At 36.0% G+C, this 25,769-nt stretch overlaps 1 protein-coding gene across 4 annotated transcripts in view; it reads right to left on the minus strand.

The window, feature by feature from the left end:
• LOC150109506 (cytosolic 5'-nucleotidase 3A-like) overlaps positions 1-25,769 on the minus strand; it is a 161,384-nt gene that overhangs the window by 110,380 nt on the left and 25,235 nt on the right. For all 4 annotated transcript variants that reach the window (XM_090413355.1, XM_090413375.1, XM_090413364.1 and 1 more), the window contains one exon: positions 7,503-7,601. In XM_090413355.1, the coding sequence (XP_090269481.1) occupies positions 7,503-7,601 (99 nt within the window). The remainder of the gene's footprint in view (positions 1-7,502; positions 7,602-25,769) is intronic.

Consider the following 25,769-nt stretch of genomic DNA (forward strand, 5'->3'; position numbering starts at 1 on the left):
AGGCAGAAGCAATAGGAGAGGTCATATTTACCTATACAAGTTGCCAACAGGTGCACTACCTTATTATTGAATTACTCTGGCAACTCAACTCGTATAGGTAAATATGACCTCTCCTATTGCTTCTGCCTTAGTATCTCCACGTTTGGGTCTGCCTCCCACTGACAAGACCTCAATAAAGGCCGAAACCGGTGTGGGTAGTGGCCCTTCCCTTAATGCATAGTAGTATATGTTTTATGCTTTTTCCTTTAGGAAAAAAAAAAAATTTTTTTTTTAATAGTATATTAGTGCAATTTGAGTATTTATAGTATTTAGTGTTTTCATAACATATTTTATAGATATTGCAATATTAAATAAAGCTGTAAAATGGCACCAAAAACACACAAGAAACAAAATACTAACAAGAACGGTTAAGTCAGCAATAAGGCTTGCCTTAACTTATATTATAATTATGACACCTCATAGTATTCCAATGTTGCAAAAAAAAAAAAGAAAATGCCATAACCATACTATACATTAGTGGAATATAAGAAAAATAGAACACTACATAATACAATATTAAGGCAACTTTCAAACGTCTTGCAAAATTAAAAAGTATACTTAGTTCATTGAAAGATCCCCTTTCTTACCTTGCTCAGACAGGGGTTCACAAAATCTAGTGAACTTATAACTTATCCTACACAGGGTAAAAAGGAAGCATAATTCCAATAAATAAATAAAAAAAAAGAAAGAAAGAAAGACTGACACAAATGCCACATTAAATTCCTGAACAAATGTAAAACAGGCCTGTCAGACCATTCACTCCAAACTTGTCACAGAATCACCTGGAAAGGCACTAGGTTCCTACATTGCACCAAAACTTGGTCTGAAAGAAAATTGAAGGAAACATGTAAGTTGCTGATTCCTTCTCAAAAAAGAATAATGTATTAGTAATTCAAAAAGTCTGGAAGACCCATCTGCAATGCATATAGCATCCAGAACATGGCAGAACCCTAACTCAAGAAAAACCTTAAGGTAACAAGGGACTGTAGAAGTGCATTTGATGTAGTCCGACTGTAAATTTTTTGTTTGTTTGTTTGATCCGCTATATTATTATACCTATTATCGAGAGAGAGACCTCTAGGGAGTCAGGAACTCAGAGGGAGGCCATACTATCCACACCACCTGTTGCATCTGTTCTTGTATTCATTCAGACTACTTGCACACCCTGCATCCAATGGCAATCCATTATTATATATCTAGTTACTATTTTACTTTAATTATTTTTTCTCAGAGTCTATCAAAAGTATTGAGAAATTGTTAATTGATATGAGTTAGGAAAACTAGATTGTGATGAGAGGGGTAGTGAGAATCTGCAGAATCTGTTGCTCTTACAGGAGAATACTGTAAGAGCAACAGTATTATGTAACTGTGTTAATGATATGAATGTACATTATCATGTAAATTATTACAAGGAGAGACAATTTTGTGTTCATCCAGTTCAGACTTATCAAGCATGTGCAAGGCACTAGATAAGAACAGATATCTGCAAGTTATCCAACTGTGTCATGCAAACTACAGAGAAGAGGACACAAAAAAAAACATGCAGGTAATTTATTATGTGTACACATGAATAAGCTGCATGTTTTTTTTGTTTTTTTTTATACTCTTTTCTGTAGTGCATATGACATGGATAACTTGCAGATGTCTGTTGTTATCTTATCTAGGAGTATAAGAAACAATGGGATAGAGTTTGTTGTCTAGGTTGTCTGTTGAATAAGTTGGGACCTCATATTGTAAGTATTAGCAAGATCTGACTATCAGAGGCAGAAGTAATAAGTGGTATTGAGTATAAAGTGTACAGTATTCATTAAGAAGGGTAGAAAGGATAGGGGGGAGGGGAGTGCTGCTAATGATATTACATGACTTGAATCCAGTTAAAGTTGAAACCTTTTGAGTTGAAATACTAGTAACAGTTTTCTCATGTGGCAGTGAATTTGAAGCCATTTATTGTGAGGTGGGGTCTAACAAAATCAAATACATAGTGGGATGCTGTTGCAGACCACTTGGGCTGTAACAGCACTCCACTATGCTAGCAGTGAAGAAATGCATTACCAAATAAAAATGATGGGAGGGGAAACAAGTAATCATAATGGGACACTTTAAATATCAGAACATTGATTGGGAAGCAGTGAAATCTCATAAGAAAGAAAGTGAATTTATTGAGCTGTTGCAAGACAAGTTCCTTAACCCTTTAACTGCTGATTTTATATTCTATTGACATTGTCCCATGTGCCGAATTAATTTTGCAAAAAAATTTATAAATAAAATCAATTAAAATTCTTACTGAAGTAAGAAGTCCGGACAACATTATACATTCTTGATATACACTTGTTCACTCACAAAAATGTCAATAACAGTGTTTTATAAAATTTGCATAATCAAGGGGTGTCCACTTGATTATGCAAATTACATATATTAATTTATGTAGAATCATCAGGATCTTCTTCATCTGAAGTACACAATTCACTTAACTCAGACAATTCTTCTCCCGACTCATTTGTTGTTAACAATTTCAATTTGATCATCAGTAAGATAACACATATTTACTGTTAGACGCCATATTGTGATATCCCGGAAATCCACACAGTCACGTGGCTCATGCATCGTGCTGCATATTATTATTCGTGACACCTCCAAGGAGTCTCCGAAGACTCATCGCGGGAGGACACCTACTGTACAACTCTCAGTCTCCACTCGAACCTCTACTACCAATCATCCACATTAACGCCATCAACCGCCCTCCACCACAACTAGTATTTTTTGTCTGTAAACTGCGTGCATTGAAGGGCCGATTTGTTGGTATGCGGACTGAAAAACCCTGCTACCTCTGTATGAGATCGACTAACTCACCTTCGGTTGAAAAAGTCCATATATAAAGATTCCTCCCGTCATGACGAGAATCGAACTTAGGTCTTTTCCAATTGAAGGGTGCAATGTACTGTCGTTCTTCCAATTGCGCTACAGAGGCACTTAATATGATTAGTTGCACCCAGTTCAAATTTTTCTCTTTAAATATCATACAAGGACAGAAACCCAAGTCAAATAAACTTCAAATGGTTGGCAATAGATGGAGGAACCTACCCGCAAAGTTTGAATATCTTATGACGATTCTTTCCATACTAAAAAATTGTCAGAATATGGGGGGCGTGCCAACTATACATATACGGGCTCAGCAAAGCAGGTGTATATTTCTGACCCGTAATAATATGTTCTCAGCAGTTAAAGGGTTAGCTTAAAAATTAGTTCCTTCTAATCCTAAGAGATGGCACTATAAGCCCGCTCAATTCAAATGCTTTCATAAACTAAAGTAAATGAGTATTACACATTGAATTTTCAAATCGAGTTAACTCGATCGTAGCAAGGTCGCCATTTTTTTCCGCGCTAGAGTTAACTTGACCGTAGCAGTTAAAGGGTTAAGTAATATGTGACCAAAGGAACTTAAATCAAAGAGGTAATCTGAATATAGTGTCAAAAGGCTTTCAGTTAAAGAAAACTCTTCTGCCTCTGATCAGTGACAGTTATGTGGCACTGACTTGGGAAATGGCTAAGTTTATGAATGTTCCATTCAGAAAAGGTTACATGCCGAACTACAAAGTAGAAAATTATGACCAACTGAGGAGTATGCTAGGTTCTGTGCCATGATATTGGTTGTTTGGATTGGAAGGACATTGACAGTGCATGGGAAGCATAATTAAATGATATAGTTTTGGAATGTGTCCCTATAGTTTGAAGAACAAACAAGTAGGAGTGGAATGGATATGTGATCTTATCAAGCAAGAGATTTGTATAAAAAAAACATGTGAAAGGAATACCACATGCATAAGGATGATGTCAGTTATGAAAATTATAAAAAGAAGGTTAGAAGAGTTACAGCTATTGTATGCAAAGCAAAATCTGAGTATGAAAAGAAGATGGCTCTGCAAGCTGAAGGCAACCCAAAATAATTCTGTCATTATGCTGCAAGTAAAAAAAGAATGAATATGAAAGAATAACTACTTAGTGCAGATAGTATACAGGTGACAGATGCAGAAAAGTTGTCAACTAATGATTGCCCATTTTGGCAATAGGGACTGATGGGTTATCAGCACAGATGCTAAAAGTGTGTTCGGCTGAAATGGCTATTCCTTTGATCATGCTATAATAATCTGAGTCTCAAAACAGGGGCGGTATTCCACAGGAGTGGAAAGAATGTATGGTAATCCCATTGCCTATGGGTGATGTAAACACTGATGCATCCAACTATCAGCATGTCAGGAGTGTTAATGAAGATTTGGGAAGAGTTGGTTTGGCTAGCATACAGAAATAGGCTGCCAGAGAATCCACACTGTGCAACAAACAGCATAGGTTTACTAAGGGAAGTTCATCTTTGAGCAATTTGTTCTCATTCTATAATCAAGTTATCACTGAATTAGATAAGGGAAATGGATACAATATGGTACATTTGGACTCTGCTAAGGCTTTGGACAGAAAACTGTTGCATACTGTTAGCGTATCTGCTCTCCAGCCAAAAGGCTGCAGGTTCGAATCCCGCCGTGGGCATGGATGTTTGTGATTGTCTGTGAAAATACTAGTGGTCAGTGGTAAATGGCGTTGGTGCAGATGAAGGTAGTTGCGGTTGGTGGAGTGGTGGAGACGGAGAGCTGTAGAGTAGGTGCCCTCCCTCGATGAGTCTTTGGACTCCCTGGAGGTGTTACGTAGTAATAATAATAATAAATTGGAGAATGTGGGATTGGAATTATAAAGTATTAGCATGGATAAGAGGATGGCTGGGCGACATATCAAAAAGTTGCATATGGGAAAGAGAATCTGAAAGATCTACTGAAGATGAACATTCTGCAATTTCCAATGTTCCTACAACATCCAACTATCAAAATATTTTAATCCAATCACATAATCTCAAAGACACTTTATCTGTCCAGAAAGTCAGTGAGCCTTTACCACTATCAGTCTTGGTGTTCACTCCTATGTAAAACATCCCACTGCTGTTAATGCTGAAATTTGTACCGAACATACAAATATAAAAAGGAAGATCATCTTCCTTTTCCTTCCTTCCTTCCACAAAGCCTATTAGCTACAGAAGATATTGTCCATATTAATGAAGTTTTGGCAGAGGTTCTGCCTACTCAGACAATAGCTGCAATCAAATTGCATCGTAAATTACGATCCTGCAGAGAACTAGTGCTGCGACTGCAAAATCTATGTTAGAAGATCTAACAAGAGCAGGTAATATCCCCATAACTCTTGCTCCATTGCTATCATCTCAAGAGATGAGTAGGCCAATACAATTCCATCCCTTCAAGTATGCCTTACATTTCAGGATCAGCCTCCCTGCCCTCAGTAAAGTCAGAGGGTTTTTAAAGAATATTAGATTGTTACTGAATGAAGCATCTATTACAGCAAAGCTGAATCATTTTTTGGAGAGTGACTTTTCCAGTTAGTAGAGTATCATCTTGCATCATCTGTTCGATCCAAATGGAAATAGAGAAAGTGTCTTTAAGCCGAAATGCAGGCATTTCATATATCTAGAAGAATAGGAGCATTTCCTTCTCCTCCTCCAAGTGAACTGTACGAGAAGTTTGCTTTTGGAACTTTGTCTTTTCCACTCTGCCACCATACCCACTTGATTTAATCATTCCTTGTATTTCAAGGTCCATTCCAGAATCAGAACTTTTCTGCCCATCTTCTTCTGATGAAATAAAGTCATCACTTTTAGATACTTCATCAGCTGGGGGGGATTAGAAGGTTTACTGCTGTGGAGCTTCTTCAGGTCACTCTTCCTACCTTGCAAGATTCAACCGATCTACTTCTGTTTATCAAATGTATACTGCTGTATCTCTGCCCATCAAGAAGTTTCAGTTCAAAGAAGGAAGATGAATCTGTATCCTCTGATTACCATCCAATTACAGTTGCTCCTGTTTCTCTTACATCTTTCATAATGTGTTAGCTAGATGTCTCCAGTCACACATTCAACATGATTTTAGAAGAGGGCCTTCATATCCCTGCTATGCTGAGAATACCATCATTCTTTACTCTCTTCTCTCTGAATCCTGATGCCAACTTTGGCCTCTCTTCACAGCATCCTTGGACAGTGTCTCACTTCAAGCTATACTTTGCATACTATATTGCAGAATGTCCAGAAGCTTTTTTTTTCCTCCTACACATCACATTTACTCTGTATACTACCACCAAGGGCCGCAAGATCAGCATCTATCCCAGATCCTAGCACTTAGGTGTATTCCAAGAAGACCCCCCACACACTCTCTCCTATTTTCTTCAACTGTGTCATTGATGAGTTTCTTCACTCTCTTCCAAGCCATATTGGCTACTCTCTTGCCAACTAATGTTAATGCAATGGCATTTGCTGTTGACTTTGTACTGATAACTCTAGTAGGAACTTGAAGAAACTTCTAAACCAAACAGTCAACATCTTTGAAGTGCAAAGCTTAAACATTAATGTGACAAAAAATTAAAATTAAAAAAATAAATAAATAAATAGCCAGTCATCACAAGTATCACAAGAATCAATCCTTGTTTATTTTTATTCAATCTATACATTAATGAGATTGGGAATGATTTGACAGGCGTCACAGCTATTTGCCAATGCAAAGATGTAGGGCAATTAGGAATGCAGCTGAATGCTGTACTTGCATAATGATTTGAATAAAATGGAATTGGGTATGTGAAAATAGTTGTCAGTTATGTTAGTAAATGTAAAATCATGCACTTTGGTGGGATGAGATATCCAATGTCATTATATAGATGGAATTATATCAGAAGAAACTGATCAAGCCAGAGATCTTAAAGTTTTAGGAGAGAGGAAGTTGAAGTTCAAGGGTCACATAATAAAGATTGTAAATACAACTCAGAGGATAATAAACCCTGAATTCTGAAATGAACCCTAACATGTAAAGATAAGGAGGTCATTTTTGCCTTTTTACAAGGCCTTAATAAGATCTTAATTGGACTACTGATCTCCATAGTGATTCTAATACAGAGAAAAGGGTGCAAAGGAGAGTGTCAAAAATGATATCATAAAAATGACTGTGGAACACAGATTATTAAGACAGACTGAGAATTTGTAGACTGCAGCAACTAGTAAACTTGAGTAAGTGGTGTGATATGATCACAATGCTTACAAACTTCTGAAATAGTAATACAAGGGGAATATCAGTAGATGGAATTTTTCATTTAATGGAAGGATGGGGAAACGATAAGAGGGCATCCCTGGAAGTTGAAAACTAATACCATCAAAAAGGGAGTGAGCTAGATTTTCCTTCTATATCACAATATGGGTGAAAAGGTCATACCTGTGTCTCCAAACTAGATGTCATAGCTGTTCTCCTGCTGTCATATATGGCCTTCTTCAATGAGTTCAACTCCCTGGAGGTCTCTCTTAATACTGCTATATATATATATATATATATATATATAAAACATACAAAAGTAAAGTCAAAATGTCATACCTGTAATTGAGATGCACCTCCATTAAACAGTTCTTTAATTATATTATCAACATTTTCTTTATTTTTGATTTGCACAGCTGGATGTTGCAACTCTTCTATCTAAAAAGAGTAAAAATATAACCACAAATTAGTTTTTATTTTAGAATGAAATATTTAACAGTAAATATGTTGTAAAACTCAGTGTCCCCTGCATTCCAATTTGAAAAAGGTTCAAGACAAAGATGCATACTCTCACCATTACCATTCAATCTTTACAGCGAAACTATAATGAAAAGATCTCTAGAAAAGTGGAATTTTCTAGAGATCTTTTCATTAGGTGGTCGAACAATCATTAACTTACGATACACAGATGACATTGTGATAATAGCAACAAATGAACAGGAATTAAAATCACAAATAAACAGGAATTAAAATTACGAATAAATCAAGACAAAACCAAAATAATGGTTATAAACAATGCAGAAGGAATTAAAATTGTCGACAATTTCAATTACCACCTTGGAGTGATAATAACAAAAAAGATGGATGTAAAAAAGAGAAGAAAAAGAACAGCACTAGCTAAGAAAGTGATGACTGATTTAACTAAGATCTGGAAAGACAGGCACATCTCCAAAAAGACCAAAATTAAGCTGGTAGAAACCTTAGTTTATTCGATCTTTCTCTATACTTCTGAATCTTGGACAATTCTTATTATTATTTTTATGAGCTTACCAGATTACCATCCTGCATCGAGGGGTAGACTCCTTTGAAACAGAGAGGAAAAAGGCCTAGATGAAGTGCACAGATATCCCAGCACTTCAATGCCTTCAGCTAGTTCTTTTTATTAGACCTGGAAAAACCTAATTCTCCCAATCTTGGACAATGACAGAAGAAGAAGAATTGAGGTGTTCAAGCTCTGGTGCTGGAGAAGATTGTGTCTTGGACAGAAAAACGAACTAACAAAAGTATCCTAGAAGAACTGAATATCCACACAAGACTGACAAGAGAACAGGGCAATATTTTGAATACATATGTAGAAGGGAAGGCAACTGCCTGGAAAAAATAATCATCCAGGGTAAACCATGTGGGAAAAGAAAAAGAGGAAAACTACCCTACAGGAGGATTGACCAAATATCAAGAATCACTGGACTTAAACTAAAACAAGTAATAAGAGAAGCACAGGAGAGAAAGAAATGGCAAAGCATCATCAGGAAGGTCACGAGTCCTCAGACAGGAGGAGATCTGAGAGAGAGAGAGATGTTGTAATTGTGCACATTTGTGAAACATTATCACCAGGCAGTTTTAAAACATTTTGAAAAAATACATTTTGTTAAAATCAAATAGTTTCCTTGAAATTGAGTTTCATGGATGAATGATTTCAAAAGGATTAGTAGCATGAAAAAATACAAACCTTGTCTCAGACTTATAGGATTTTTAAGAATACAAACACTGGTTTCCATAAATTAAAGAACAAACAGAAAAATTACAACCTGAAAACTGAATGATGAATTTTTATGCAATTCAGTGAAAATCTGTATGATATGATATATTAATTGGTATGAGGCCTAATACAGTGAGGGAAACTAAATTATGATGAGAGGAATGGTGAGAATCTGTGTAAGAGCAACAATGTAATGTAACTGCGCTGATAATGGGCATTATCATGGAAATGAACAGAAAATGAACCAAATGAATAGAAAATCAAATTTGTTCTCTCCTCAATAATTGAAGAGAACAAATTTGATTTTTTATATATTTTATATATTTTTCTATATTTTTTATATAAAGAACGGTTCTGTATTAGTTCGTTTTTTGCATTTATTATTTTTTCACCTTTTTTTAGTCTTGACAAAGCTAGACAGTAGGCTAGCGAAACTAGTAGGCGTTCTTTTACATAGTTGTATTAAACCGATGGTCTTATATAAGAATAAGTTTTGTGTTTATTAAATATACAAAGACCAAATATGAATAATCTTAATATATAATCTGGTCAAAGGAACAGCCAGATTAGCTGAACATTTAGTAACTGTGCTGATATCCCATCAGTCCCCTATTGCTGAATTTTTTTTCGGTTTGTGCAACAGCTCTAATACCTCCTCCTTATACATCTGTTTTTCATTCAGTGAAAAGGCAGAAATAAATGTAATGTTACATACGCTATGTTGATATCTTTTTAGCAAAATTGGCATTCATTTGTTGAAGAACCTCTTTTGCATCCTTCACCCTCACACCATCTGCATTCACTAGTTATTCTTTCATATTCGTTCTTTCTTTTACTTGCAGTATAACGATAGAATTCTTTGGGGTTGTATTTAGATTACAGAGCCAGTTTCTTTTCATACTCAGACTCTGCTTTCTGTACAGTAGTTGTGACTTTCTGGCCTATGTTGGTTCAGTCTCCACCAAAATAGCTAGAATTTTAAAGCCTTACAACATCAGAGTTGTGTTCAAACTGACTACAACCATTACACAATTTTTAAGATCACCTAAAGACAGCATTCCATTTTTCAAATATGCAGGTGTTTATAGAATACCATGCACCTGTGGACTTTCTTACATAGGCCAAACTTCAAGAAGCCTGGAAATTAGACAGAAAGAACACGTTGGGGATGTTAATCACAACAGAGTGGACACCTCAGGCTTAGCGCAGCACTTCTCTACTTTTAACCACGCCATAGATTGGGAAAACAGCTCAATGACATATATAGAAGATGATTACAGATGCAGAATATTCAAAGAAGCAGCAGTGGTCCCACGAACAGGAAATGACCTCAACCGAAATCAAGGAGCAGTATTGAAAGATACATGGAAAAATCTGATCAATTCATTAAGTATAGCAGAACTATAGTACGCTAAAAACTATGTAACACGTGTCCACAATAATAACTGAAGTATCTCGCTACATGCACACATTGTCACACGAGCTGTTAAATTTGGTGTACTAACTGTTGTAAACGGTTCTGTATTAGTTCTGTATTAAATGCGAAAAGGCGAAGTTATTGAACCACCTTACCTTCCTCAAGAGATGTAGACAATTTTCCATCATCCCCAAGTTCTTAATAGTAAGAGGTCACATTCAATCCAAACAAGCAAAAAGGATCTACCAAAAATCTTCATTTGCACTACTCAGGGAAAGGATCCAACACATCAGGTACGAATTGAACGGTATTGACCTTAAATGCCGAAACAATTTTGATGATATTTCAAACAGTTTAGACTACTCAACCTGGAACATTATAGACCACATGATACAAAATAGTTACGAAAAAACTTTTCAGTCTAGCAAAGTCACTCAAATAAAAAAATTTGAAGAACTTTATAAGAAGAAATACAATTGTAATAACTGTCTCCAAGATGATAAAGTAATTTTTAACATGTCAGATTACTGCCTTTCTAAACAAGAATCCGAAATTCTAAAGAAAGGTTTCAACTTTTCAATTGCTCCCAGACACATACCAAAAATGGACTTCATTTGTGGTATTGAAAAAGATCTTTATCCTCTCCCAGAAGCAATAGCTAATGTTATTAGATTCCAAAGCACTATCATCCTTGCCACACCAAAAACACCCAAACTAAATACAACTCCCTATGATAGAAAGGCTATTCACAACTTGCAAAGGAACAAAGATATAATAATTACTAAGGCAGACAAAGGGAACTCCATAGTCATTTTAAACTCAGAGATTATATAATCTCTTACTATCAGACCGTTCCACGTACAAAATACTTAAGATCCAACTATGACTAACCATAACAAGACAAACCTTCTAATTCGTAATATGAACAGTTGGCCTGAAGAATTAAAAAGAAAACTTAAATCTTCACATCCAATAACACCTCACCTCTATGGTGCACCCAAAGTGCATAAAGAAGAAGTTCCACTGCGTCCGATCGTTGATGGCATATTCTTCCCCACATATCTATTAGCAAAACACCTTGCCAACCTACTTAAAGGAAAAATCATGCAGAAAAACAGTCTTATTTGAAGAACTCTAAAGACTTTGTTGAGAAACTCAAGAACGTTAGACTTTCAAAAACAGACATAATGGACAGTTTGGATGTGGTCTCCTTATTCACGAACATTCCAGTTGAGGAGGTAATTAACATTATAAAGGATCGCTTTCCTACAGATATCACATAACTCTTCAATCACTGCCTGAAGTCTAATTTCTTTAAAGTCAACATCGTTTATCAACAATTAGAGGGTCTGGCCATGGGCAGTCCCCTGTCACCACCATGTGTGGATTTGTTCATGGAAAAATTAGAAAATGAAATTCTAGCCAACATTGTTCCAAACCATCAATCTGGTGGAGATACGTTAATGATGTTTTTATTATTTGGAAAGAAAAAATAGAAAGCTTACATGTGTTTTTAAATAAAATCAACTCGCTTCATAACAAAATTAAATTTACTTTGGAATTGGAAAACAATCAACAATTACCTTTTTTAGACATTCTGGTCAAAAGACAAGAGAACGATAATTTTAAACTTACTATATATAAAAATCCAACGGATACTGGATGTTATCTGCATTTTACTTCCAACCATCATCATACGCAAAAATAGAGCATCATCCACATGTTACGGAATAGAGCCCAAAACATAGTCACAGATGAAGATGTTCGTACCGAACTTTCTCAAGCGCTATCTCAAAATGGTTATCCTTCGAACATAATTAACAAATTGCTTTATAAAAATAATCTCCGACAACATAGAATGGCTACTCAGTACGTTTCCGTTGTCATCCCCTATGTTGGTTCAGTCTCCACCAAAATAGCTAGAAATTTAAAGCTTTACAACATCAGAATTGTGTTCAAACAGACTACAACCATTAGGCAATTTTTAAGATCACCTAAAGACAGCGTTCCATTTTTCAAATATGCAGGTGTTTATAGAATACCATGCACTTGTGGACTTTCCTACATAGGCCAAACTTCAAGAAGCCTGGAAATTAGACAGAAAGAACACGTTGGGGGATGTTAATCACAACAGAGTGGACACCTCAGGCTTAGCGCATCACTTCTCTACTTTTAACCACGCAATAAATTTGGAAAAACAGCTCAATGCCATATATAGAAGATGATTACAAATGCAGAATATTCAAAGCAGCAGTGGTCCTACGAACAGGAAATAACCTCAACCGAAATCAAGGAGCAGTATTGAAAGATACATGGAAAATTCTGATCAATTCATTAAGTATAGCAGAACTACAGTATGCTAAAAACTATGTAACTCATGTCCACAATAATAACTGAATCATCTGACTACATGCACACATTGTCACGCGAGCTGTTAAATTTGGTGTACTGACAGTTGTAAATGGTTCTGTATTAGTTCGTTTTTTGCATTTATTATTTTTTCACCTTTTTTAGTCTCGACAAAGCTAGACAATAGGCTAGTGAAACTAGTAGACATTCTTGTACATAGTTGTATTAAATCGATGGTCTTATATAAGAATAAGTTGTGTTTATCAGATTATATATTTTAAGCGAACAGGGAAGAGGAGTGGAAAGAAATGTATGGTAATCCCATTGCACAAGGGTGGCACAAAGACCGATGTATCCAATAATCAACCAACCAGCATCTCAGGAGTGGTGGTGAAGATTTTGGAAAAGTTGTTTAAGGCTTGCATACAGAAATGGATTGATAGAGAATCTCTAGTCTGCAATGAACAGCATGGATTTACTAAGGGAAAATCATATTTCAGCAACTTGCTCACATTCTATAATAATGTTACCGTTGAGTTAGACAATGGGAATGGTTAGACCATGATACATTTGGATTTTGTTAAGGTTTTTGATAGAATACAGCATGGAAGACTTGCATAAATTGAAGAATATGGGATTGGATTATAAATATTAGCATGGATAAGAGGCTGGATCACTGACAGTAAAAAGTGATATATGGGGATGTGAATCTGCAAGATTTAAGGTAACTAGTGGTGTACCACAAGGATCAGTTCTTGATCCACTGTTATTAAATCTATACATTAATGATATTGGGAAGGATTCGAAAGGCAATATATAACTGTTTGCAGAAGATGCATAAATAGAAAGAGCAATCAGGAATGTGGCTGATAAGCAGTATTTGCAGAATGATTTGAATAGGCTGGAAGTGTGGGCATTGGACAATGGCTATCAGTTCAATGTTAGTAAATGTGAAGTCATGCACTTTGGAGTTATTAGCCAATGTCATATCATATTGATGGGATTATGTTAGAAGAAACAGATGTTAGGGATCTTTTTAGTGAATAGGAAATTGAAGTTCAAGGGCCATATAGCAAAAATTGAAAATATAACTCAGAGGATAATTGTAATGATGAAATGAACTTTTGACATGTAAAGATAAGGATATCATTTTACCTCCATACAAAGCCTTGATAAGACCTCAATTGTACTTTGGTTTCTGTGGTGATCCTGATACTGTGAAGAGTGTTAAATTCTCAATGTGTGTGTGTGCATAATCAGTATCCCACATCAGGATTGTGGGATACTGATTATGCACACACACATTGAGAATTTGTAGACTGTGCATGCGCACACACACACACACACACACACTAGCAAACAGGAGAAAAAGGAGTGATATGATTGAGACTTACAAGCTTCTGAAGGGATCATACAGGATTTCTGTTGATGGAATTTTTAATTTTATGGAGGGTGGGTAAACGACAAGATGGTATCCTTGGAAGCTGAGAATGAATGCAGTCAACAAAAGTGTCAGAGCTAGATTTTTCTCTTAAAGTGGTATGTGATTGGAATGGATTGCCATTGGATGTGTGTACAAGTAGAGTGAATGAATTCCAGAACAAGTATGACAGCTGGTGCATGTAGTATGTGGCCTCCTTCGATGAGTAACTAACTCCATGGAGGCCTCTCTAAATAATGAGATGAGAAAAACACTCACAAAAACTGTAAATAGTTTAATTCAGTAATAGATGGGTACATGAAGACAATAATCAAAAACAAGAGGTCAAAATGAGATTGTCAAAGTGTTTCAATAAGGAATGCCACTACCCACAGCAATACAGTGCTGACATCTTTTTTATATTGTGTATAATGGTGTCCTGGAGCTCCTGTAAAGCCTTCATAAGTTTTTGGTTTTAGAGGGGGGGGGGGGGTTTTGAGGGCAACAACAACACACCTACCCAGATCATTCAGACATGCTCAATAAGAGATTAAGATCTCCTGAGCTTAATCATCTCTAAGTTGCTACATTTGCAGTTACACTAGGCAGCACATACAGGTTGGTGTATCCACCCAACGAGATGCATCCCCAAAACCATCACACTACTTCCACTATATTTCAGGTATTAGAGGGATGATAATATGTCCCCAGTTCTCTCCAGATCAGAGCCTGCCTGGTATCAATTTTTAGAGCAAATCTGAACTTGTTTATAAACAATACTGATCCCCTGTTGGTCTTGGATCCAGTTGATGTGGCATTTGGTATGCTTCGAATGTTCTCTCGTGGCATGAGGGTACTTGCCTCTGAAAGAGGCAAATGTGTACCTACACTTGCATGCACTGAGCTTCAAACCTGGCTGACCTATGATTGAAGCATTAATGCCAGTAGTATTAATGGCAGTGATACAAAATTGCATAGCATACAGACCACCTTCTGTATACAGTGGAAGCAGATATTAATGTTTCCATAACCAATGTGAAGGCAGACCATAGCTGTACTTATGTTTCAGTAAGAAGATAATCAGAGATATAAGTCAAACCATTGTGGCTGTAGCCCATTGCCTTCTTTCACTGTATTGGTGAAATGCTGGTTGTCATTGCTGGAATTGGTTCCACAGTCTGTGAACTATAGAACAATTCACATGCAGACATCTGGTTACTTCTGCCTAACTTTGGCCAGCCTGTAGTCTTATGATTACTCACCATCTCAATTGATCAGTTAAATTATGTCTAATAGCCATATCCAAGAATTATGCTTATTCTCACTCCAGACAAAATGGGAAAACTCCAAAATACCAGCTTTTATATGTGGCTTATTTGCACATACAGCTAACAGCATCTCTCATTTATATACAATAACCAGATTCAGTGTCACTCAATGTAACTGACTTTCATATGCCCCCCTCCACCCCCAATGATATTGTAATTTTTCTCTAATCAAATTCCTGATAGCTCATGGGGTGTAGGGGAAATTATGATGGTTTTTCACAATTTTTGTGAAACTTAGTCCCTTAATTTATGGAAACCAACATACTATGTTTTCAAATTGTTGGCCTGGTTGGCTGAGTGAATAGTAGTTTCACTTTCCAATTAGTATGCTGTAGCTTTGAATCCAACAGGCATGGATATTTGTGAATGTCTTATGTGGTATTTGCAATTCATTACCCAGTATGACACCACCATCAAGCTTACCAGAGGGCTTGGAAAAAAAGAACCTGCTCTCTAGCATCTAGACTACATACGAGGGACGTCTAGAAAGTAAGTTCTGTTTTTAAATATTTTCACTGCAATGTGCGCATGCGTGCCGAGCTTGTTGATTCCTTAGCAAGGTGTTGGTGCCATTTTTAGACATTCTCGCAGTGCGTATGCTTCTTGGTATGTTTTTATAATGTCTAAAAATTGAATCACCTGATGTCACCGGGAATGAGACTTGGGAGTGGAGGCACACCTCATCACCAGTCAAGACAAAACTGAAGACAATGGTTTCCACTAGGAAAATCATGTGCACTGTGTTTTGGGACAGACAAGGAATTTTGCTGGTAGACCTCTTGGGTCAAGGCTGTATGTACTGTCAAACCCTTAAGAAACTGCATTGTGCGATCCAGAATAAATGACGTGGCATGCTTACCAGGGGCATTGTTTTGATTCATGATAATGCCCGCCCACCCACACACACAGCCAGCGTAATACAACTTCTCGCCACCTTCGGCTGGGAAAAATTCCATCATCCCCCATATAGTCCTGACCTCGTGCCAAGCGACTTTCACCTGTTCAAACATATGAAATCTTTCCTTGGTGGCCGACGCTTTCAAGATGGCGAGGTCAAAGAAGCAGTCGATATGTGATTTGCGTCACAGGCAAATCACATATCGAGCACAACCTTCTACGATGAAGGTATACAACTCTTGGTGCCTCGTTATGATAAGTTCCTGAACAATGGCAAAAATTATGTAGAAAAGTAATGAAAGATGTCTACTTTAATTTCCAATAAAGTTTTCTTTGTAAGTATATTTTTGTTTCTCTGACAGCCCATCAGCACTTACTTTGTGAACGTCCAGATGAGCAAATTTACCGAGGTAATAATTTGCTGGATGTCAAGCAAACACTCAATCAAATTGATGAAAAAAAAAAAAAATTGAAACTAACAGAAAAGGAAATAATGTCCGAATAAGGTGCTTTCTTAGAGATGAAAAAAGGTAATTCAGAAGTCAAACACTTAGGCAGATGTGGATATCTGCCTCAGTGAACATAAAAAAATACATCCAGCACTATCACTATGGCAAGTCAGGTCTAGCAGACCATGCTTTAGATATCCCTGCACACAGGATCGATTGGGGGAAAAAAAAAAAAAGTGCAAGTCAGAAAGGTTGTTCCTGGAATTAACAGAAGCCTTGAGACATACTCCAAACCTCAACAAGTATGGTTGTATAAATTCGCCAAAGATTTGGGAGACAGTCATCTTAAGACCAAATTAATACCTGCTTTCTCTATTTTTTTCCCCTCTCAACAACATAGATGGTGCCTAATTAGTACTTTAGTCTTTGTGTTGTATGTTACAATTGTTCAAACTAATCCCATTGTCATACTGGTTTGTGGTTGTCTCGCATACTGTGACAAACCTGTTTTTGTGCTCTGAAGATGCTGGATAGAATACCAGTGAAATATCAGCAATAAGTTAATAAATAGTTATTTTCTTATCAGTCTGTGTTCTCATCTATACCGTTAAAATTAATAAACATGTATGACAAACAGATAAGCCTTCTCACATGTTTAAGTAAATTTTGTATTTCCATTCAAAAGTTAACATAAGAAATGGTCTCAAGATATATCCCACCCTATATAAAAAATACTTTTTCTGCCAAAAAAAGTGCAAAAGTCAAAACAAATTTACTAAACATAATATTTTGTGTGCAATTTTCCAACATCAGTCAAATAATCTACCCTATACACGAGGTGGTATCAAAAGGTTTCGAGACTAGTTAGGAGAAATTACTTTATTTATCTACGTTTACACGCTATCACCTTCAATATAGCGCTCCCAGCATTCTTGCCACTTCTGGAATGTGTCCTGGAAGTCTTCTTTTCAAAGCATGTCAAGCACCTTCTGCAATTCGCGCTGGATCTTCATCTTCAGGAAGAGGGCGAAGTCTGCAGGAGCCAAATCTGGCGAGTAGGGTGGGTGTGGAAGTGAGATCATGTTGTTTCTGGCAAGAAACTCACATGTGAGGAGAGCTCGGGGACAGGGTGCATTGTCGTCGTGGAGCATCCAGTTTTTCGCATGTCACAGATCTGGTCGCTTTTGCCGAATGTCCTCTCTCAGACGCCTTAAAACCTGGCAGTAGAACTTGCTATTGACGGTCTGGCCCCTTAGGATGAATTCTCAATGCACAATGCTGTGAATGTTGAATAAGACAACGAGCATGTACTTGGTTGAGCTGCAGAAGACCTGCCTCGCCTTTTTCGGTCATGGAGATAGGCTCTTCCACTGTGAAGACTGTTGCTTCGTCTCAGGGTCATACCTGTACACCCAAGTTTCGTCACCAGTAATAATCCTCGACATGAAGGATGGGTCATCCACGGCACGCTGACGGAGTTCTTGGCAGACTTCGATGCGGTGTTCGTTCTGCTCCTGGGTCAGCAGCTTGAGGACGAACTTGGCAGCAACACGGCGCATGTTCAAATCACATGTGAGGATTGCCTGGACTGTTCCGTATGACACACCGACAATGGCAGCAATGTTGTGGAGTGTTCTCCGACAATCCTCATGCACAAGTTGCCGAATGGTTTGACATTTTTGGGGGTTGAGCTCGTTGAAGATCTTCCTGATCTCTCGTCTTCCAGTGATGTTCTTCCGCTCTTGAAGCACGCTTGCCACACAAAACACCTCGAATGACTCATTGCAGCATCGCCGTAAACTTGCCGAATCATGTCAAACATCTCTGGGGCAGATTTGCCATTTCATGCAGAATTTCACATTTGCTCTTTATTCTAACTTGCTGTCCATGATGAAATCACAGATGTGGTAACGCAAGTGGTCAGAATAGCATCAGTTGCACAGCTCCCGATGTACACAGAACGATGTCTTTTGGCACACTGACTTATGAAGGTAGGTGCTCCTTGTGACTATGTGTGCAGCCTTGTGCTGCCATCTGTTGGCGTGTTACAAATCCAGTCTCGAAACTTTTTGATACCACCTTGTATATAAAATGATAAGCTTTTTATGTCACATCTGTATGTCATCTTTTTTGAAATGTTTGAAACTCAGGGGCTACCCTGAGTGCCGAGTCTTCAAAATTCGAGTCATCAGAATTCAAGGAGAACCAGCCTACCAGTCTGGAACTCAGGGTTTGGACACTGTAGGTGCAAGAACCCCCCCCCCCCCCTTTGAGTCTTCAAAATTCAAGGAGAACCGGCCTATCAGTCCGGAACTCGGGCACCATAGGTACCTGGGGGGGGGGACCCTTTCGAGTCTTCAAAATTTGAGAACTGGCCTACCGGTCCGGAACACGGGGGGGGGGGGCACCATAGCTCCCTCTAGTAAAATATTTAAAGAAATAATAAAACACAGCATGTGCCAGACATATTCACAAAGGACGTTCCATGTGAAACATCTGTAGAATTTAATTTGTGAAATAAAGAAAACTTTTTTTTTTAAATGTAATTTATTAGCTTTTCATTTCAAGAAGACAAAATATGATTCATTTGTAGTAACTAAAGATATACCCATGATTGTAAATTATGTAACCTCTACTTGAAAAATGCATTCATAGAAATACCTCTTCTCATTGTTGCCATAACAAGATCAGTGTTCAGGGAGTGAATTTCTCTTTTAGAAACTCAAAAAGGGCCTACAAATTAGGATTAGAGAAATTAACATTAAGGTCTCCATTTAGAATCATTGTTATGTGATAATTTTTCAACAATAACACTGTCACTATAAGGCATAAGAACGAAGTGAATGAAATATATAATATTGCGGGGCATTTGGAAATTTGATTCAAAATTGTCTAATGTTGGACGAGCATTCTTCAAATTAAATGCTTGCCCGTTGACCCAAAAAAACTCTGCTTATCTTCCAGAAATGTCTGTATTCATGGTGATGAGATATGGTTTGCCAACAAAGGGAAGTTCATAAGGTAAATTGCCCATGTCAAAACAGAAATTTTATATAATTACTGTCTTATATGGGCTTGTTACTGGTTTTTTTTTTTTTTTGTATCTCATGAATGTCTTCAATGACTGAAGTCAACTTGCCTTCTGAATTAAGCACTTGGTTATAATGATTTACAGAATAATTGCAAAGGAACAGTTTTATACTGGTGAGGCAATCTCTCAGCTATCTTTACGAATCTTTGGTTTAGAGACATTTAACCAAACCTTGTAAGCTTTTTGCCTTTCAGAGCCAGTTTTTGCCATGGCAGTCTAAAATGTTTCATCTTTTGTTTGCAATTTCAAATCTAAGTTTCTCTTATCCATAATGACACAAGAAAATCACTATGCTTGGAATTTTTCAAAACGGTCCCATTTTCATAAAATGAGGTCAAACCAACTAGTCGCTCCACGTTGAAGCATTATCAGACAGACAAATATACTCTCACATTGAGAGATAATATTTCCATCACCTGATTTTATAACATACAAGTTGACTCAATGTCAAATATTGGGGGGGAGGATTCGAAGATTATTTATCCCTCTTTGTAAGGTTATGATTTAGCCACATTCAGCTATTATGCACAGATTTGGTAACTGAGTTTCTTCAGGATCTGGAGGTGGTGGAGAAGATTCAGAGATATGTGATCAAACTGGTGACAAGTCTGCAGAATGCTCCCCATGAGGATGAATTTAATTACTATGAAACATACAATATCTACTGGGTGAAAGAAAGGGAATGTGACAAACTTAAGTTACTAAAGGAATTCTATTATATCAGGTCTCCAGAAATAAAACTTCAATTTACTAGCCAGAAAAAGTCTACTCACCCAAAGTATTGGTCTACTTTATATAAGTATTGTTACAGGGGTTAAATAAAAAAATAAAAAAAACTTAAATGTTGACAAAACAAAGTAATATGTTCTTTAATTCTCACTATGCATTACACATAATTATATTGAAATAGACAGGCTTTCCTTTAAAGTGAGTTAAAATGTATGTTTTTCTACACAGCTCACAATGAAGGGTGAATTTACATAAATTTTTCATGAACAAATAGTTTAACAGGGAAGACAAAACAAAATTAAAAAAAAAACAAGAAAGTAAGTAGAATTGGATGTGGAACCAGATTCACTTTTCACAATGCACTTAGCAACATGATCCAGTCTGACTTGTCTTTGTATTTTTTGAATAACAGTATTAAAAAGAATCTGCATGATGTAAAATTTTTATACATTTAATTATAGTAATATTGAGTAGAGAATTTAATTATAGTATATGAGTAGATTGTTGCAATTTTAATTTTTGTATTTATAAAGTATTAGTTTATTTTGTTGATGAAATTATATTGTAAGAAAAGTAAAATTATTTTTTTAAAGAATAAATTGTCTATTATATATGTCATGCATACTGTATACATGTTTAGAGTTAATGTTGAACTAAATGAATGCATTGATTTGATTAAAATTTATTTATTGGAAATGATAACTAATTTAATTTAAATGCATATATAATATGAAAAACTTCCATATATTCTGTTTTCTTTTGAAATAAAGTGCCATAACTAACAAGTAATGGATGCTCATTTTTTTATCGCTTCATGACTGAAATAAAAACTGCAAGTGAGTTGCATAGTGAGGCATGCATGGAGCGAAAAGAATCCCATAATATTGCTATGAGAGAAATTAGGGGATTTTTGGAACTTGAAAGTGTATATTTATGAATTCTTTCATACAAAAAAAAAAAGTTTAAAATTTATCAATTGTTATGCTACAACAATGATGCCAAACTGTTTGGGTGTAAGTGTGTGTGTGAGGAAGATATAGTAGGGCAAGTGTTTAATTACCACAAAAAAAAGTTCTGGATCTTAAAGGAGGGATGCTTACATCACATTTAGAGAAAACCAGCAAACTTAAGTTGCAACTATTTTGGGAGAATGCTTTAGGTTTCTGTGGTTTAGCAGCTCAAAAGAAAGATTCCGGTATTGCGACCATGTTTATTAAGATAAATAAATAAACAAACCCGACAAGTTTCGTATGTCGTTTGACTTACATCTTCAGGAGTTAAAACTAAAAGTTTAAACACAAGAAATGAGAAATTACTCAAAATAGTCCATTCTATGATGTTATGGCTGTCTAACTGTTCATTAAATTCAAAAAAATCCAAATTCAGAATCTGTGCATGCTAAATTTGAACAATGCTGGATGTTGTCACGTTCACACTGTCCAAGGTTTGACTTACATATCTTTTTTAATCAATGCTGACCAAACTTGGTGCAGAATTAGGCCCTGGTTTTTGTTGTAGTACGTTGGAATTCTAAGCATATTAGCAGCTTCTTTAAATTTCCTCGTGAAACAGTATTTTTCAATATAAGACATGTTCATTTTATGCCAGAGTACATTATGGCTGGTGGAAGTTGTGTGGGATGCTAGGCCTGATTTGTGTTCTCTCCTTTTTTTGCACGTCTTTTTGGTGTTCGTGCATACTAATTTCCCCTGATCTCCCCATCTGGCCTACATAGCAGATGCCACAGGAACAATGAATTTTATATATACTTGGTTTTTTTTTTTAAAGGGTTATGTGGAGGTTTTGGCAGATGTAGAAATCTTGATATTTTTTCTAGAGGAAGAAAAGTAACTTTGATGTTATGTTTGCTTAGTAATTTGGCCAATTTGTCTGTAACATTCTTGATGTATGGTAGCATGACTGCGTTCTTGAAATCTTGCTTTTGTGATATGCTTGTAGGAGGTGTACTAAGGATTTTCTTGATTATCTTAGGTTCAAAATTATTTTTTCTGAGGATCCGTGTTAAATAACGTAATTATCATTTCTCTTTTTTTCTGTGCTGGAAATATTGTAAGCTCCATCTCTCAAGGTTTTTATTAGACTTATTTTTTGGCTGGGGTGGTGGTGTGAGGCCGCATTAAGAAATCTTCCTGTGCTGGTGGGTTTTCTATAAATGGAAAAGGATAATCTATTATCTTTTTCCATTTATTATCTATTATCTTTTTCATTGATTTCTATTAGGATATCAAGAAAAGGAAGTTTTTTATGTTCTTCTTCTTTTCCAAAATGAATTTTATGTTGTTGTGTAGATTATTAAGATAATCTTTAAAAGTAGCGAGTTTCTCTGTTGTTCCTAGCCATATGATGAAAATATCGTCTACATAACGAAGCCAAATTTTCATTTTTTTTATGATAGTGTTTAATGCATTATTTTCAAAATTTTCCATATATAGGTTAGCTAAAGCTGGAGAGAGAGAGGGGGGGGGAGCCCATTGCCAGTCCTCCTTTTTGTTCCAAAATACATGAAAAACGTATTTTTTATGCAATGTTTATATAGTTCTACAATGTCCAGTGGAAAAAGGACTTCAAGGAGATTCACTGTTTCATTTCTGGGAACATTTGTAAAGAGGCTGACTATATCCAAACTTGCCAAGATGGCTGAAAGTTCTATGTATATATCCTTTACCTTCTCAATAAAATGTGCACTGTTCTTAATGAATGATGTTGTTTTTCCTATGTGTGGTGAAATCATGTTAGTGAGGTGTTTTGCAAGATTTGAAGTCGGAGAGTCTCTTCCATCCACTATCGGTCTTAAAGGAGTATCTTTCTTATGAATTTTTGGTACTTCATATATCCTAAGTACTAATGGGTGTTTTGATTGTGGAGTTCTTTTTAGTTCTTCAGTCCAATTGGGTATATTTTTAATTAGATCATTGGTTTTATTGTGAGCTCGCTACGTGGGATCTCTGTCTAAAGGTGTATAGGTATTAGAATCTTCAAGAAGAATTTTCATTTTTTTGTTATAATCCTCTGAGTTCATGACTACCATCGCATTCCCTTTATCTGCCTTAATTATAACGATCTTTTTGTCTGATTTTAGAATGCTGTAGTGTTCAAATTAAGGATCTGACATCCTTAATTCGATCTCCAACTCTCTGGAAATAAACTTGTCTAATGAATTTGTTGGCAGCCATCCAAGATCGAAGAATTTGAGAGTGAATGAGTTTTTTTTTTTTTTAGTGTAAATTATGCAAAAAAGAATATATTTTGAATGCATTTTGAATGCATTTAGGACAAGGCCAAAAATTCACAAAAATTCTTTGTTTACTTACCTGTGGCAAACAAGAAAATTGATTTCTAAAGCCTGTACAAGATTAACATAAAGGAAATTTTTCAATACATGAGTAGGGAGAGAACAAGAAGTTATTTCTAGAAGATGTGTAACAGTGTTGTTAAGTAAGGGTGTGCAAACAAGAATTTTTTTGCTTGGAGAGTGGTGAATGACTGAAATGGACTGCCAGATAGTGCCTCAACATGAATTAGTTTAATGAGAAGTATGATATTTGCTGTGTAAATAAAAAGTGTTGGTTTCCCACAGTCTTGACTCATATACTCATAATATTAAAAGAATTGCCCTTTTCCCAGAGCTGCATATTGCTAAAGAGTTTACAAAACATTCACTGCTCATAGTTTCCTTCTGAGGTATCAAAGTATTGGCAAGTCACAGCATTTAGGGTGGTCAAATGGCATTGCTTTCCAGTTGAAGGCAGATATAAAATTTCTTCAGTGGAGCAAAATGTCATTTTCTGATGTATTATGATGGTAACAGAATGTTTCACTAGATTTTGATAATCCTCCTCCCCCCCATAAATTGATTATGTGAAAGAAGACTAAACACATCTCAGTTTTCTAAACTCTTAAACACAGTAATTCGCCTATATCTTGATCTCCCACCCAGTTTTTAAACACTTATTATTTCATTAATCTTTCCTCTTCCAAATGACTTGAGTAATCATTCCATCCTAGATTAACACTGCTTATACGTTTTTTGAATATTAATAGTTACTTTCTGTCTTCTTGTAATAGTTTTATTACTAATGCCAGCTAATCGCTTTCCTAATTTCCTCAGAACTCCTACCCGCAGTCTCCATTCAACTGCTCATTTCTAATCCAACTTTTCAATCCATATGTTATAAATTATTTGAAAGCACTGTCTTATATACTGCTAGCTGTATTGGGCTGATGTCTTTTGTTTTTTTCCATATAAATTTATTCAACAGGATTCCCATTATAATAGCCTTACTTATTCTATTATCTATTTTTAATTTACTATCTTCAATAAAAACTAACAAAATAACTAAAATTATTTGTTCTACAGGTTTGCTAAGAACTACAGTTGATTGTTTTTCTTTTTGTTTCTCAGTATTTTGATAATTTGTCTGTTTATGTAAATACCTTATCTGAGCATTAGTTTTCTAAGATGCCAAGTTATTACTTGGCCAAGAGAGACCAGTGAGTCCAACATGCAAGGGAAAGACGAGATATAGATTCATCTTCTTACTGAATGAAATTCCTCCATAATACTCATTCATTTTTATTTCACTTTTTATAATGAAAACTCAACAATTATGTGGAGTTTGCTTTTTAACAAAGCTTTTAAATTATGCAATGTTGTCATGCAAAAGCTTTTATAATTGCTTATACTCCTGATTTCATTGCTCCTAGTTTCTCCCACTATTTTATCATCTCTTGTAGCATTGAAAAATTATTAAAAGTAATTTCATATACACAAAATATCCTTATCTTTAATATCAACTTTACAATCCAATTCATTTCTGTTGTATTCTTTTCTCCATTTCTATGCTTTCCTAGTAATCTTCAAACATTCTGTTCCCATATTTATCTTTTAATATTCTTTTCCAAAATCTCCCATCACTTTTGTTTAATTATTCATGTTGCTGCTTAATGAAAAGAAAAAACACCTGGGACAATAAGTAATGATTTTAATTGCCATTATTCTGCATTGGTGACCAGGAAGAAATTGCAGATTTCTTCTTTTAAAGGACTGCTTTTTGACTTACTGTGGCCATCATAGATAATTACCTTAGGCAGTACGTAACGGAGAGTACACGAGGATCAAGAGTATTGGATTTGATCATCTCATCAG

The sequence above is a fragment of the Typopeltis vanoorti genome, chromosome 2 (assembly GCF_054136105.1).
Source record: "Typopeltis vanoorti isolate ZY-2024b chromosome 2, IOZ_Tvanoo_1.0, whole genome shotgun sequence".
Taxonomy (NCBI): domain Eukaryota; kingdom Metazoa; phylum Arthropoda; class Arachnida; order Uropygi; family Thelyphonidae; genus Typopeltis; species Typopeltis vanoorti.